Source organism: Plecotus auritus, assembly GCF_963455305.1.
Source record: "Plecotus auritus genome assembly, chromosome: 3".
In the NCBI taxonomy this organism is placed as follows: domain Eukaryota; kingdom Metazoa; phylum Chordata; class Mammalia; order Chiroptera; family Vespertilionidae; genus Plecotus; species Plecotus auritus.
Genome location: NC_137772.1, coordinates 40485500 through 40503141, shown reverse-complemented (window position 1 = coordinate 40503141; position 17642 = coordinate 40485500). Strand labels below are relative to the sequence as shown.

At 36.5% G+C, this 17642-nt stretch overlaps 1 protein-coding gene across 3 annotated transcripts in view; it reads right to left on the bottom strand.

Annotated features, from left to right (window-relative positions):
- The window catches only part of FGF14 (fibroblast growth factor 14), a 599695-nt gene that overhangs the window by 117991 nt on the left and 464062 nt on the right, over positions 1–17642 (bottom strand). For all 3 annotated transcript variants that reach the window (XM_080660969.1, XM_080660970.1, XM_080660968.1), the window contains 2 exons: positions 15930–16040; positions 9444–9547 (listed from right to left, as the gene is read on the bottom strand). In XM_080660969.1, the coding sequence (XP_080517095.1) occupies positions 9444–9547; positions 15930–16040 (215 nt within the window). The remainder of the gene's footprint in view (positions 1–9443; positions 9548–15929; positions 16041–17642) is intronic.

The window sequence follows — 17642 nt, the reverse complement described above, 5'->3', positions numbered from 1 at the left end:
CCTATTCTTTATAAACGGAGCAGAGCAATCATCCAGGATTTTTCTCCACACACTTACTCAAAGGCCAGCTCACTTGGTTAATGGAAAAGGTGAGCATTACTTGTGGTCATATCATTATGCTTATTCAAGGGGCTTGAACGGGACCGTGAGTTTGTCATCATTATTATCATCGTCATCAACAACAGCAGCATTTACTCAAGGTAAGTATAACATAATGTAATATTAAAGTCATGGTTCATGAGACAGTGATGTATACCCTGTTTATCAAGGTATGCTCCTTTAGGCACCTGCACAAGGAATGCCTGGGCTACATAGTCAAAATCAGTTCTTGAGGATATGGAACTCACTCAATTGGAATCTTTTGGGTAAATGTTCTGGGATTTAGATATTTGCAATGTTATCAGCGTGAGTCTTATCTATGTTGACGAATGTGAACCACTATGAAACTATTTGAAGGCTTAATATTATCTTCCTATATTTTCATCATTTTTATAAAGACACAAGTTATAAACTTAATTCAGCTAGTTCTCTCCTCTATACCCAGTGTCCAAAATTGCCTCTATTGATTATGTATACTTAGGAATCAAGGAAAATATATTAGGAAGCTTTTCAAGAAGTTATGTTATTTAATAAAGCTTTTAATTTCTAATATCTAACTTTACCCATGTAGGTATTATTCACCCCATTTCTTCATCTTTGATTCACATGCAAGAGGAATAGGGGAACAATCACCATCCTGTAGGGACCGGTTATAGGGTTAAGCTGCGGAACCCTTGGCTGTGCTGGCGCGGCACACCATCCATCACAGAACAACTCTTTATCCACACACCATTCCTCAGACAGCCCTTAGACGTGCTTCTTCCACGATGAATGAGCTTGGTCGTCATCCAATGGTCATTCAGTGGGATTATCGCCCACTTGGATAAAACTGAGAGCACTGCATTCCTCCACGCCAACCCCTCCTTCTTCCGGGTTCCATTTTCTCAGGGAACAGCATCACAGCTCACCAGGTTCTGAGTTTGTCATACCAGAGTGAGCTGTGACTCTGTCACCTCCAATACCCAGACAACCTCAGTGTTCTTCTTATTACTCCTCAAAAACCACTTTCAAATATTTCTCTTCCTTTCCAGTCCCAACATCAATGTCTCTAGGCCCAGAAACAAAGTTAACATGTGTGTAGTGTCTGCCTTTCTAAATTTAAGAATTGATATTCAGATCTCTCTCTCTCTCTCTCTCTCTCTCTCTCTCTCTCTCTCTCTCTCTCTCTCTCTCTTTCTCCCCCAGACACATACACACACACTGATGCTGTCCAAAAAAAGCAAATGTTTGTAGTTTGCAAGTCCTATTTAGTTTTCTCTTTTTTATTCTCTTTTTCTTTTATTCCTTGATTTCCCTGACAACCACTTTGCAAATTTCTGTTCCTATGTATTTCCCCTGTTTAGATTACAAAGGCAAGATCATGCAGTTATTTTTTTTTTTATGTGTCTTACTCACTTCAGTTTACTTCCCAATGTCTTCCAGGTTTATCCATGTTGTTGCCAATGCAGAATCGCCTTTCTTTTTTTTTTTTATTAAAATGAATAATATTCCATTGTATACAGACTGGAGCAAAAGTAAGTTTTACAGTTGTGAGTATGCAAAACAGAATTGATTCTTGTATTATTATTTATTAATTATTGTATTATTTTCCATATGAACAACTGTAAACCTAATTTTTCCCCACCCTGTATACTCAGCATTCCTCATCTGGACTGTTGATTGCATGATTTTCACACTGCTACTGATCTATTTCTACTAATTCTCCTGTCACAGGTATAACCCTTTAGAAGTTAAAGATGGCCATATTGTCTCCTTGTCTGGAGAATGACATTAACCATTCTGAAAGAGGAGGTTAAAGGAAACAGGTGAAAGTGTACGGAGCTAGAGCAGAAAAAGTATTGTGGGTGGGGTTGGAAACTCTAGACTAGACTTCAGGAGGGAAGGTTTTGTTTTTTCCACCTCCAAGTGGAAGGCTGAAGCTGGGGCCAGGTGGGTTCCAACAGCATGACGGAGTGAGCAAAAGGCCTGGGCCTCTCTCTGCTCTCTCCTTGTAATATGTCCTCCCCACTTCCTTCCCTTTGCTGTCTCCTCCTCCCATTCTCTCACCTTTCTCTTTCTTTTCTCTCCCCTTTTCCCAATGTTTCCTAATGCTGATTTATATCCTTTTCCCAATGGCTTACTATTGCTGAATTATATCCTTTTCTTTTCACTTCTCTTTTTCCCCTCTTCTTCCTCTTAAGCTCTCATATCTTTTCTAACTCAGTTCCTTCCTTTAAACTCCATAAAATGGCATATGAACTTGGATAGCCTAAAAAGGTACATTTATTGCTTTTTACAGGGTGGGGCAAAAGTAGGTTTACAGTTGTTCATATGAAAAATAATATGATAATTAATAAATAATAATACAAGAGTAAGCTCTGTTTCACATACTTATAACTATAAACCTACTTTTGCCCAACCTTGGATTGCCCTTTATCAACCTAACAATAGAAAACATGGGATGTTTCATATTTTCATTTTGTATAAAAGGCTACTGAAATTTAGTTATATGTAGTCTATCATTTGTATTTGTTTCTCAAGTGCATTTTCTCTCTGGTAAGTGACCCTAAGTAGAATGAAGGCATTCTTTCCTTTGTCATAATCAATTGTATACTGTGCATTGGTGTTCAGTGTTGTAGGAATTATATGAATACTGAAGGGAAATTTACTGAAGTACTGTACTTGCTTCTTTGTTGCTATAAATTATCTTCGTCAAAATGCCAAGAACAGATAATAGCCATTTTCAACCTGGGAAATATATACAAATAATAATAATGTGGGTGAAAGCATAGGAAAACTTAATAAAAATGTTTTTAAGCATAGCAAGTAAAGCTTCAGAATATGTGTAAATTGAAAAGCTATTATTTAACATTTATAAAAAGAAATAAAAACACTCTGACCAGAAGTATAACAATGTGAATAAATGTGTGTGTATTTAAGCACATGCATAATTCCAATGAAACACACAAATATATATATAAAGATGTTAGATACTGTTTCTGTAGAAAAACATGCATATACAGTCAAAGATTTCTAGAATAAGAGAGACATGAATAATCACCTGAAATTTAATATTTTTTTTTAAGATAAAGAACTCACCATTCAGAGAAATGAAGAATGAGGAATGAAAGATGAAAAAAAGAGTCCATTTTGAAAGGGGTACCTCTTTATAGCCAGAGAAATCTGGGATCCTGCTTGGTTATAGTTTTGCCTCCCTCCTCCTAGGAGTCACATCAGATAACAAAAGACTGGTGCTCAGGATAAGCAGTCATCAAATGCCCTTGGTCCCCTATGATGGATATTGATTACCAGTGATGGTCACTGTAGCCCAGATTATGTGGTTAATCCCATGCACTGCCTGGTACCTAAAGAAAAAAACACTAGGAGACATGGATAGGATATGCCTACCTGCGCTAGAATAAACAGTGAGTGGCTTCCTGAGGATAGAGTCCATAGATGTGTTTCAAAGAGACAGGGTGGGTACCAGAGATGGACAAAGACCACAAGAATACTCCATGTGCATAGACATACAGATGTGTGATGGTGTATGCCTTTGTATTAGTAACTCTCAGGGAAGAAGGGAAAGATTTTGAGGGAAATTAAGTACCACACTGAAAAATCAAAGCAGTTCTACTTCTATGGTCCAAACTTGAACAATGAACACAAGAGCAAATGTTAAGGAGAAAGGACATTGTTGCAATGGCTAGAATTTGAACTCTGCATGGAGACATACAATTAATGGTAGAATGAGGAAAGGAGCTCTGAGGCTTTCCCGTCTAGGATGCTTTGAAAAATTATGGATGGAGTGCAACACAATTCAAGGCACATCAGTAAGAGATGTCTGCTGGCACTGAGGAGGGAAGGTGGAATGATTTTTGTAAGAAAGGCTTATGAATGTATTTCTGAAACATGACTGTGATATTAGAAAACTATCTCATATAAAGTAGATAAGACTTGGAAGGTCTTGAAAATGCTTTTTGCATAATATACACTGAGTGGCCAGATTATTATGATCTCTAAACGCATAATAATCTGGCCACTCAGTGTATATCCTATATAATAAAAGGCTAATATGCAAATTGTCCCCTTGACCAGGAGTTCAACCTGCAGGCAGGCTGGCCAACCGCCCATATTCCCTCCTCCTGGCCAGGCTGGCCGGACCCCACCCATACACAAATTCATGCACCGGGCCTCTAATATACACTGAGTGGCCAGATTATTATGATCTCTGAACGCATAACAATCTGGCCACTCAGTGTATAGCATTTATCTTTTTTCCTTAAACTAAAGAACATTTCATCACTATGCTCACATTCATTGTATATTGTTGGATAGTTGATCCCAGCATACAGAGGTGACAGTATGCAGGTGTCCCAGAGCTTCTGGGTTGCTGCATTAATTAAGAAGAAGTATGGGATTTCTCTAAACCTCAACTTAGTAGGAGGTGAAGTTAGGAAAACCAAATGATTTATTTTATTCCATGATGGGTTTTGAGCCTGGTTAGTCTGTTTACCACTGTCTCCAACTCTACTCTCACCAGTTGGTCTAAAGCTGTCATCATCTCCCCCACTGGCCATTGCAGCGATGTTTGTTGTGTGGTTATTGATTGTTGAGCTGTAGAATCACCCTCCAGTGGGCAGGTGGGAGAGGTAGATTCCTGGGCCTCACAACAGACCTAATGAATTGAAGTAGCTGGAAGTTGATCCATGGAATCTGCTTTTTCCTCTCTTCAGGTGATTCTTTTGGGCCCTATTATTTGCAAAACACAGTAGCAGAGCATTCTCTTGATTCATTATAAAAACCTACATGAAAAGGGATTATCTTCCTCTCTACTTGTATCTCTTGGTTATTAGACGCAGATGAAATATTAGTTTCAGGAGAATACCAGGGCTTACTGCCTCCCAGATGGCAGCATCTAGGTAATAGAAACATTTAGAGCACCATTTGGAAGCTAATATTCTCATAAATGCCAGCCAGTGGTAAGACAGCACTAACAAATCTTTATACATTTTAGGTACATTTTTTACTTCATCATCCAAAAAAATCAATCAGACTAACACCAACATTTTAAACCTCAACATTAACTTAAAGCATCCAGGAAAACCCTTTCATTTTACAGATGGGAAGACTGAGACCCTGAGAGTCTGGGACGTGATAATACACGTATCCGCTGTCAGGTCCAGGATCCAGGTGTTCTGATAAAAGCCCAAGGCTTTCCTCAGTGTATTATCAGTCTCTTTTCCTTCCCTTCCTCCCTACCCCTCTTTCTTATATCAGAATGACTTCAACTATTCTTTATCTCTGGTCAAATAAGGAATGACAGGGTTTTTTTTCATTTCATGTTTTTCTTCAGTGTTCAGAATTTACTTCAGAGGATTCGCTTAGTCTTTCTAAGTCACAGGTTGTTTGGAAGAGGGAAAAAAAAAACTTGACTGTTCCTCACAGCACCATAAATAGTTTATAGTTGATCAAAATACATTTTTATCCTAAACACCACTTCAGACTCATTTTCTAACAAAGTATTTCCTTGTCTGTTTCTGTTCTGCAACATTGCAGTTTACCTTCAAGGAAACTGTTTATATCTAACACTAAATCTCTTGAGGTACATCTTCAAGGAACATATTACAATCATTATGACCACAAATGAAATCACTGCTGTCATACTAAAGAAAAGATTCCACAGGTGACAAGTAGCTTTGGCATAAGAAAGGTGATATTTACATCTCAGTCAGATAACTGTTTTGTTCCACTGAGACGGAATTACCTGACAAATTCAATATCTTTATTTGGATGACAAGGGATGATGAGAGTTACTTCCTGAAACGCAGAGGAATATATCTACCTTGAGTCAAATCACTAGTGTGATTTTCATCTAACAGAATTCACTTTGCTCTGAGTATTTTATTGCCGACATTCTCAATAAAATTGCTCCCATATTAGACATTGGTTTACACTCCACAAACATTAAGTTGATAATTTTAAAGTGGGATATGCTTAAAACATATTCCTTCATTTCTCAGACTTAAATCTTTATTAACTTTTTTCTTTAAACCTGAGCTTGGAGTTCTCCTTTAAAAAAAACTTACTCAACCTCGTTCAAAACTTCTTAGTTGGGTTAGCCACCCTGGCTTTTAAATTTAAAGCCCAAACGTTACGTGTAATACACTTTAAGAATATTTGACACCCAGTATTTAATATCAAACATTTCTTGGATAAATAAAATTTCCTATGATTTGTATTGTTTTATTTGAGAATCTCCAAAGAAAACAGATTGTTTCAAATTATGCTTTTTAATATCTAAAATGAAGTTTCTTCCCAAGGTACCAAATCCCTAATGGTTTTCATTACCTCATCACATGCTTATAAGTTGTTACTACAATAGGTGCCAGACCATATTATGAAAATGTCTGGCACATGGAAGCAATACTGTATAGTGAAACAGTTAAAAAGTAAACTATGAGTCAGACTAATAGTGCTCAAATCTTGTCTGCTCTACTTGGATGACTTTGCACAGCTTCTCAAACTTTCTGTACATCAGTATCATCATTTTAACAGTATTTGCTTAATAGGTTGCTGCAAGGATGAAATGATCTAACCTATAAAGTGCCGAAATCCATGGTAGGCAGAGTGCACAGTATACATATAGTGGCTATTATTATTTCACTAAAGGCCTGGTGCATGAAATTCATGTACCGGGTGTGTGTCCCTCAGCCCAGTCTGCACCCTCTCCAATCTGGGACCCCTCTCACAATCCAGGACTGCTGGCTCCCAACTGCTCACCTGCCTGCCTTCCTGATTGCCCCTAACCACTTCTGCCTGCCAGCCTGATCACCCCTAACCACTCCCCTGCCAGCCTGATTGATGCCTAACTGCTCCCCTGCCAGCCTGTTTGCCCCTAACTGCCCTCCCCTGCAGGCCTGGTGCCCCCCAACTGCCCTCCCATGCCGGCCTGTTCACCCCTAACTTCCCTCCCCTGCAGGCTTGATCACCCCCAACTGCCCTCCCTTGCAGGCCTAATCACCCCCAACTGCCCTCCCTGCTGGCCATCTTGTGGCAGCCATCTTGTGTCTACATGGGGTCAGCCATCTTTGACCACATGGGGGCAGCCACTTTGTGTGTTGGAGTGATGGCCAATTTGCATATTACTCTTTTATTAGAAAGGATAAGTAGAACTATTACTGCATAGTATAATAATTGTTGTATTGTGCTGGGCTGTTATATTATTATTTTAGTAGGCTCTCAGTAACTAATTATGGAATAAATGAGTAAATGTGGGAAAACATTCTTTTTGCCAAAATATTTGAACTTCAATTTTTATTACATTGAAATACATAGGACACTTTAAGGAGTATTAGTAAAAACTGGAAATTTCATTTGATTTTTATCTCAGTCCCTTTCCAACAAGATGGTTGAGGATTCTAAGGGCCTGGTCTGGGCAGAGGGGATCTCTTAGGGTAGGGCGTGGGCGAATAGAGTGCCTCTTACCAGATCCTGGTCTCAGAGCAGAGTGTCAAAGATGGGAAAGGGAGAAAACCAAGATCCGCAAAGCAGAGAATCAAGCACCAAAGGGTGGTCCAGAAGCCAAGTAATAGGAGAATCAGAGAGTTGCAAGTAGAGAATATGCCTGGAGTTGTCATTGGGACAATTCCTGGGGCAGGGGCTGTTGCCAACAGATGTGATCCCTGGGCAGGGACGTCCTATTTAAGATGCCAAAGACTGGTCCAGTCAGTTGGTGCCTTCCTCACTTCTATTCCTGCTGCACTGCTTACATTGCAACAAATATAGCCAGGACTCCCTTGTATTTTAGGCTAATGCACATACTCCTACCTTTTAAAAAAATAGCATACTTGCACAACCTCATCAAAAATAAATATAAAGTATCTTTCTCAGTAGCAAAAGTAAAACAAACATTTAAATTTCTCCTGACATCAATACATATACCAAAGCATAACAATGTAATCTGGGGAGGGGGTTAGGGGTGGGGGGAGGAGACATCTGCAATACTTTCAACAATAAATATGAATTTTTAAAAAATCATCAACAGAAACCAAGGACTAGAGGCTATGGCAGATACTGAATCTAATAATTTTTAGGCATCTCAAAGATAACTTGGGGGAAGAGAAACAAAAGTAACAGAATAAATGTCAAATCAATAAAGTTGATTTGTATCTGAAATAACGCATCTTTAGAAATGATCTTCATCTAAAGAGAATTTTTCCTCAAGGGGGATAGGGAATTCTAGCTTGAGCAATCTTGCAGATGTTGAATATTCATCTTATGTAACAGAATGCAATTTGCATAATGTGGGGCCAGGTCTGCATGCAGGAACACCTTCAGGGAACTCAGAAGAAGGTTCCAAATTAACAAGAGCATTTCCCACCTCACCACAAAAGGAATCCACAACTCACATTTTATTTTCTTTGACAGATTTTCCAGATTTGTTAAAGGAAATTTATCAAATTTCATGGGAGGCCCCAAAGAATGTTTCTGCTTAAGTTCTGTGTGCATGTGTGTGCCTGTGCATAATGTTTGTATGTATATTTACATGTAGTTTTTTTGATGATGCCATTTAACAACAACAGAACTAGTATTTAACAACAACAAAAGCAAATAAAAACATTTTTCCTTGAGGCACTATGACTTTGATCTACTGATTTTTGCTCAGAGGATAGCAGAAAGAAGTACTTTCATCTAAGTCTCTAATGCTGGAACCTGTGTCGGAAATTAACTCTAACAGCATTATAATGTATGTATACAGCACGTCTGAATGCAAATTATTTGTAAAGAGTAAATATTCCAGAAGAGGTTATATGTCTGGAAAAGTGCTCAACTTTATAAACAAAAAACAAGGAGATTTGTTTAGAGTTAAAAGCAATATACATTTTGATATTAGAAGTATGTTCCTAGTAAAATGCTTACACATTTTGAATTCTTATTTTTAAAAGAACTAGTCCCTTTAAATGTTTCTCTTTTCTGTTCAGAATTCACATTAATTCTGTTTCTTTTTATAAAATAATCTTTTACAAGAGGTTCTCAAGGACAAGTACATTTCTAAATAGAAATAAAAAGATTATATTAACATCAACTATTTCAAAATTGCTCAATTTTCTATAAACTGGGTCACTTTTTAAAATATGTAAATACACAAGTTTACAAGGTAATAATGTCACTCTTCTGCTTGATATGCTGTTATTAACAAACACTGATGAATAATGAATAAACAGCTCCCACAACACTGTAGCAAAGATAAAAAACGGCAGAGGCAATAGACAGGACTTTCTCATTTTGTTATTGCTGCTATTGCTACTGCTATTGCTATTTTGCAAACATGAAAGAAGGACCAATGACTCCGGCATGTTACTTACTGATGGATAGAGATAACCTTCTCCATTCATGGCTATGTACAACCCTGTCTTCACTCCCTGGATGGCAACAACGCGCAGTCCCACTGGTATGAGGTTGAACAGTGCTGGAAAGATAAACATGGTCTGTCACAAATGGGCAGAAAGTAGCAAAGCACTGCCATCACCTATCTCTCACTTATTTTATTTAAGAAACATCATCTTTGTTACAACCTCCCGAGTAGTTCCAATTAACTAACTTTTATTTCTCTTTATAATTAAGAAGTGTCTGTTATGAATAGAATTAGCACTTGAACTTTAGTTTCTAGATCTTAGCAGTCTGTCTATAGCATTTTGAAGAGCTGGTGGGAAAATGAGCAGAATCAAGCCTGTAATTATGCTTCTAGTATCACAGTCTCTGACACCACTTGATACCAAAGTAATCAGCTGTAAAGATTCTCAAAGAGGAGAATTTAAAAAGTCCAAGTTGACTGTTTATCCTGGCCTTTCCTGCAGAAGGTGTGCTTAATCACTGCAATGTAGCACAGCCCAGAGTTAAAAAGGTAATTCCAAAACTCAATTACTGTTGCTGAACCAACATGATAATCCAGCAGAGCTCAGGAAAGATGTACATCTGATAATGTGCTAAATCTAGAAAGAACTAATCAAACTGAATGCAATGCAAATTTTAGAAAGAAATACTCTTTATTAATAGTTCATAAAACTATTAGTGAAAACTAAAATAAAAGAGGAAAAAGTTCTCAATTTTACCCACCTTAGAGAAAAAAATCATTTGTTACCATGTTTTGTTTCTTCCCTTATTGACGAAGAAGTGTTTTTATATGTGTTTTTTTATAGAGTGTAGATAGCAATGTTATATTGGTTTTATAAAAAGTATTAACATCTCTTTAACACATTTCCATGCCAGTGTCACATGTTGAATGTGTAGTGGGTTTTCTGGCATCATGTTTAGTAATCATTTGATGATTTTGGAGACCTTATCATAGATACATTTATAAGAGAACTATTAATTATCCACAGTGAGTTTGTCTGCCCCCATCCAAGTTCTTTTTAATTTACATCTAATCCTAAGCAATAGAACCAGGCCAGAATAGTCAATACAGAATTAAAATGTTGTAGTAAATATATAAATAAAATATTTTCACTTTTTATCAACTGTATTACATAAAAGATAAATAACTTGAAAAATGTGGGAAATTTTGACTTCAATCTATGGGTCTACTCAGTATATAGATATATATTGTGCTCTATTTAATTTGGAGGCACATTTTTTAATAGGGTAGACAAAGTTACACCTTCTCTTCTAGGTATTACATCCCATGCCAGTATCCAAAGATGTCTGTGCTACACAACTGATAAAAGACAGGCAATGGCTGTAGGTAATTTTCCCTAGAAGAATACTCAGGGGCATATATGATTAGGTAGATCATTAGCTTCCATGATACAAACTAACATTGGGCTGTTTAAACTGAGGAATGAGATTTATATTTGCTTATTTATAGTATTTAATATTAAACATGAGTGTGGAGTTGTTGAGTACTATGAGGTACTTGTGTCATTGTAGCTCTTAGTATTCTTTGTTTGTAGAAGACCATTGGCCATTTTCACTCTTGTCTAAAACATCTGAACTGTTCCATCTTCCTCATAATTTTAAACGATGGGCACCAGGATAATTCCCGATTTATGTGCAAAACATTTTTTAGGGAAAACATACTGGTATGCCTGACCATGCAAACTAGTCTAACCTAATATATTTAAACTTGATTACTCTAAATTTCATATACCTAACGGTATTTGTAGGTTCCATATATTTGGTATAGACCAGCTGGTATAATTCATGAGCTCACCAAAATAAAGGGGTGTGGGAAAAATAAAAATGATAAAGGATAGTCTAAAATGACCATACTAAAATTAACACACTGGGTTTTTCTCCCAGGATTTTGTTTTGGACCTGAGTTATAAATACAAGTTATTATCATTTATGAAATGATAATAAAAAGTGAACCCAATAATCACTGTCAGGTGGAAGACCGTCCAGGGCTGACCATGTTGGATACATGGTGTTAATTAAGGCCCCGGGTCCCCACATTAATTGAGACATTGTATTTTTTAATTCTTTTGCATTATATATAATTACAAAGCAATGCCACAAAGTTTAGGGGAGTAAAAATAATGAAGAAGTTCATGCTATTTTGTTTACTCTGTGGAATACTCGAGGTCTCCGCAGAGTAGTAATTTTCAATGCTGGCTGTACTTTAAAACTAGGACAGCCCTGTCCAATCTCAGATAAAATCAGAATCTCAGGAAGTTGGTATAGGGCATAACATACTTATTTTGAAAGCTCCTCAACGGACCCTCAGCTATAGCCGAGATGAGGAGCGCCATCCTAAGGCTTGTGGGGTGGTGGTAACTGTGAGCTGATATTTTTACATTTCAAGGTATTATGCTGAGAATTTCTAAGGTGAGAGGGGTTGGTCTGTGTGAGTTTTAACATTGCTGTCGTTACTAGCCTATTGCTATTGCTGTAGTCCTAGTCTACGTGCAGTATCTATTAGGTCTGGTAACTGGGACAATGGAGTTTCGCAGCATAAAAAAAATGCATGGCACCCCCAAAAGCAAAATAAGAAAAAGAAAACCACTCCCTAATCAAATACCATAGTTCACGGTACTACTACCTACCATAGCGCATAGTTCATGGTAAGTAGAAGGGAAGCGCTAAGATTTTTAAGGAAGTACCCCCTGAAAATGATTGTGGTCATGAAGCAACCCGGGTGTTCACTTCATCTTGTGAAAGATCCTTGGAGGGCATAAAGAAGTCAGTGATAAACAGTCAAGTTGCTGCAGCGTCCTCTCTATTCTCACCCTTTGTTTTTCTGCCACGTTTTCCTCCCAGAGGCTCCTGGATCTCAGGCTGGAAACCCTGGGACAACATTGGTGTCAGCTTCACCTGCCTGCTGGCCTTTATCCTCTTCTTAATTTATCTAAAAGTATGACAAATGCAGCTTCGCAGGGTGGTTCTGACTTTGTCTAGTTCTAAATAATTTCACATTTAAAAGTGGGATATGTACCTTCTTGTATAAGCACTGTGCTAAAATTGCAGAAACTAGGATTACATCTTGGTTTTTGTAATAATGCTAGCAGAGTACACACAAGAAGAAAAGTAACTGCACTAGATGATAGAGACTGGGGTGGACCTCTTTCTTAATGTCCAGTGTCCTTTGTCTTAAAATTTGGTGCAACATGTCAAAAAAAAATAAAAAAAATAAAAATAAATAAATAAATAAAAGTGGGATATGTGTTGAACTCAAATCACCAAGATTTGAAGGTTTAAGCCTCAGGCTTGTCCTGTTAGTAAATCTGGGTGGCATCAGGGCCACTCTTAGGTTATTTCTCCTTATTTTTTTCTATTTATGGATGACTAATCCTTGTTTGGTGTTCAGAGAATTATCATAAAACTGAAACATGTTGGTGAAAAATTATATCACACCCTTTCTCCAACCAAAAGGACAATGATCTCATCAGGAGCTGTCTCTAATGTTCGCTCTCAGTTAAAGAATACCTTTCTGGGCTAACAATTTTCTTAAGTTCATAAGACTACTGCAATGAACCCGAGAAGAGAAAATATCTTAAAATTCATCATTAACAAAACTGTATACTTTAGTTCAAAAGGTGACAGTACACAAAAGCAGAGTTAATTAGTAATCCCTATTGCTTTTGTAAAGCTGCTATAATTCTGCCAAGTTTTATTAAATTTTATAGTTATACAATTTTTATAGCCTTTGAGGAGAGAACCTGTGTCTCACCCTGCTTTATACTGTTCTGCTATGGCTCTGCAAGTGTTGAAATGGTAACAAAACTAGCCAAATTGTCTTACAGTGTACAAAAATGCAATGAAACTTGTAAGAAAAGAGGCTGCAGACCAGGTCTTTGCATAAGAATTTAACTCCCTTGAGTGTGGGCAATGTGATTTACTTCCGATTTGCTTTTACACAGGGGCTCCTGTTCCTTCTTCACGCCCCAAACTGTTCATCAGCTGCATTTAGGGGAAAAAGAGGTGATCTCAAGAGTTGCCAAGAGATTCTAATGCAGTTACACAATAGGAGGGAAGAAGCCCATACATTTAGAGAACAGAAAGTCACATATCTTTTAGTATGTGAGCTTTCCAGTTTAGTGAGTGATATTATTCAGATAACTAGACATAATTATGTGTGGATGTATACAATGTCTACATCTGCACGTTACAATTTAGAAAATATTGTGCTTCTTCTTCAATTCTGAAGGATTATGCTTTTAAACGAAGTCTACTTGACCATTCTGAATCTGATATTGATTCTCATCACTAAAAGGAACCAATTCGTTTGGCATTATAAAAACCAAAGAAGAAGGTAGGAAAAAAATCATAAAACATTCATTTGAAGGAAATTATTTTTCTAAGAATTCCAATTATGCAGCATCTTCATACAGCTATATTTTATTTCCTTTTTTAACAAACTTTTGTCATAATAGATGACAACAGCCTCTAGTCTGATAAATCAGAGAGTCAGCTCTTGTAGTGATCAGAGTTAGGAAAACTAGTTCCCTGGCTCTACTAGACTCTGGTCAAAGGAAATCAGAGAACATTGAAGACATCAGAATTTATTAATATCAAAAGTTCATGACCCCATAACTGTGAGACGTAAGAAAAAGGGAACACTTTTTTTGAAATAATTGGCAAGGAGTTAAAGATACAAAAACAAAACAAACAAACAAAAAAAACAACACAAAAAAAACAGCAGATGCATGTGTGAACTTGAACCAGGAGAAATTGACATCTTTTACAGAACAAAGATAGTCAAGTACCAATAATTTTAAAACATTTGACCAAATTATCAAAATGCCAAGTAAACAATGACACTGATCTTTTAATAAAAATGCCTCCTCTTTCTTCTGTCTGAATTAACTTACCTTCTCTTTTCTTAAATCAAAAAAGGAAATAAAACAAAAATAAACCAATGAGCAAATATGATAGGGAAAAGTTAAAAATATAAAGGATGATATAATTGATACATAAAGGGAAAACTATTAGAAATTGAAAAAGAGTAAAGTGTAGATAAACCAAAAAGAATTTTAAAGTAAAAAAAAAAGAAAAATTAAGCAATATCCAAGTTTAAAAAATAAACACAGTGGCTTTAAAAATATTGATATTTCACATAGTAATATCAATTGCAAAAATATTCTATTTCATATTATTAGGTGCTCTCAGAATCAGTATTAGTGAAACTTTGATTACTAGAATTTAAAATAAAAAATGCCTATAATTGGCTTACATGCATTCAAATCCTTCCTTCTTGGCATTGGAATGAAGTTCTATAAAGAATAAATGAGCCTTGGCCAGAAATCTCAGTGGTTAGAACGTTGGCCCCTGCACTGAAGGGTCCGGGTCAAGGGCATGTACCTGGATTGCAGGTCCAATCCGGGGCCCAGATCTGAGCGCATGTGGGAGGCAACTAATCAATGTCTGTCTCACATTGATTTTTCTCTCTCTCTCCCCACTCCCTCCCTCTCTTCCACTACCTCTAAAAAAAAATCAATGGGAAAAATATCCTTGGGTGAGCAATAATAGCAATTAAAAAATGATAAATGAATGAAAAGATTCAGATCCATTCCTGATCCACTGGTAATATATGGTTAAATATTTTTAATAAAATCAGGTTTTGCTTTTCACTAATTTTCCTGAGCAGTAGAAAGTGTTGTCTATTTTAGAACTGATGTGCTAAATTAAAAGGAATCAGATGCCCATGTAAATAGAAAATGGGAAAGAAAAACTCAAAAAAAAATTGAATAAGGAGAGACACCAGAATACAAATACAAAGAAATATGATATATAAAAATAGTAAAATGAAGACAGACATTAATATGATATGAAGTGTGTGGCTTTTTACTAAAAAATCTTGTCACAGACCCAATTCTATACCGTAGTCAAACATTGTATACAATGTATTTAGAGGCACACAGCCTTCAAGTCTTCTCTATAAAGAGATCCTTTCTTGTTGAACGCAAATGTTTAAAAATTTAAATTTTTATTACTTAAACCAATTTGTAGCCCTTGAGTTTCCAGAATTATCATTAATAAGCTACAGTCCTGATAAAAATAACACTTCCAAAGTAAACATGTAATCAACTTCTATTTGAAAGCTCTGGTGTACTTATTTGACTTTCATGGCAATGAGGTTAAAAGTAATAATATGTGAGTTATGACAATTGTTTGAAAAACGCTTAAAATATTAACAGGATTGTCTTAAAGTAGCAGGTTTCTTTCGTTGCTCTATTAATATTTTCATCCATGTGGCCCAAGTAAAATTGTAAATGTTATTCTAGATGCAACATTGTAAGAATGAGCCAACATAACCAAATAATTGCAAATGCATTTTTTTAAAAAAGTCATTTAAGTAGCAGTGTGTCTTCTACCAACTGTGTTAAGGTAACTGGTGGCCTGAGGCTGTCACTTACTAGAATTAGTGCTGTCATCCTTGGTTCCATCGAGAGCTCCATCGGGGTGCATTTGCAAGTAGTAGCCTTGCCTGCAATATAACCTGGTCACTATACCCTTGAGCTGGGGATCTGAAAGGCAAACACAGTTATCATAAGCCTCACAATGTATCACAATAGAATTTCTTTTTCTGTTTTTTTATTTCTTTCTTTCTTTTTAAGAAACAAGAGGGCATTGTAGAGAAGTAGCATCTTATATTTTGTGTCTCCCAGGTTTCTCTGTATTTGTGAAACCTGGAGTATACTGAGCATAGAAGGTAAAGAAAACATTGTTGTAAGCTGCATCTGTCAGTGGCAGAAAATGGGTCATTTTATAAAACTAATATGCATGCATTTAAATTAGTTAAAACGATTAAACTAATTAATCTATTAGTTTAGCTGTTAGTTGAGTCCTAAAATAATTAATAGTTTAAGCTAATATCATTCAGGATGTCAATACAAGAGTATTATAAAGTTCAGACTCAAACAAACCATATTAAAGCCCTATGAATGGAATTTAAAACTTAATTTAATAAGTAACCCCAAAGTGTGAAAAACCTGTATTCTTTTTTTAAATCATACTGGCCCTGGCCGGATAGTTCAGTTGGTTAGAGCATCTTAACCATACATCAAGGTTTCCTGTTCAATCCCTGGTCAAGACACAAGAGTCAACCAGAGGATATAAAAGTTAGAAGAACAACAAATCAGTCTCTCTCTCTCTCTCTCTCTCTCTCTCTCTCTCTCTCTCTCTCTCTCTCTCTCTCTCTCTTTCTCTCTCTCTCTCTCAAATCAACAAATAATTAAAAATTTAAACAACAACAAAAATCATACAAACATTTTTATGAACATTCTTAGAAAAAGCCCCAATATGGGGAATGTTGCCTGGATGTCTAAAGGGTCACTCCAACTTGCATGGAGGGATCTTTGGTGCTTATATATGATCCAGAGGAAAATGAGAAAGCTGGCTTCTGAACTCCGGATGAGACCAAAACACAAGCCTATGCTGTGAGGTCAGACAAATCAGACAAAGTTAATAGATAATCCTCATTTATAGAACTAAGAAGGAGAGTAAAATTATCAATAGGCATTATGGTTCCTGGCCAAAAGGTCTTGAGGTAGAGGACAATGGAAGTTCATTAAAATAAAAATGGAACTTGCATAGGAACAAACTTCTCATTTAATGATTCAATAAAAACAGGACCACTCCAGTGATCCAGTGCTTCACAAAGAGCCAGTTGTATCTTTGAAAATAAATATTGCATGTGGCTTTTCAAAAGACAAGCCCATATCAGAACTAGATTTGATGTGGTATATCACAATCCTCACCATCTCCACAGTTGCTGAAAGGGACATGCAAATCTGCTCATGCTATCAAAACAATAGATGCCACAAAACAATGAAGCCTAGCACCTTGTAATCAGTAGAAACATTGTGGTCGCCACTCCAACTCCAAGTGTCCTCCCACTGGGGTGGTGAACACACAGATTATATAAAATAGTGCACCTGAAACCTATGTAATTTTATTAACCAATGTCATCCCGCTAAATTCAATAAAAATAAAAATATTCCTTGCTATATTATAGGGTGTGTTTTTTTTAAAAAAGAAAAAAATGTGGATTTGTAAAAAGGTGAACACAGTACACACACATGCAAAAACAAAAACAGAAAAAGATGTTCAAAAGTAGAATAGTCTTA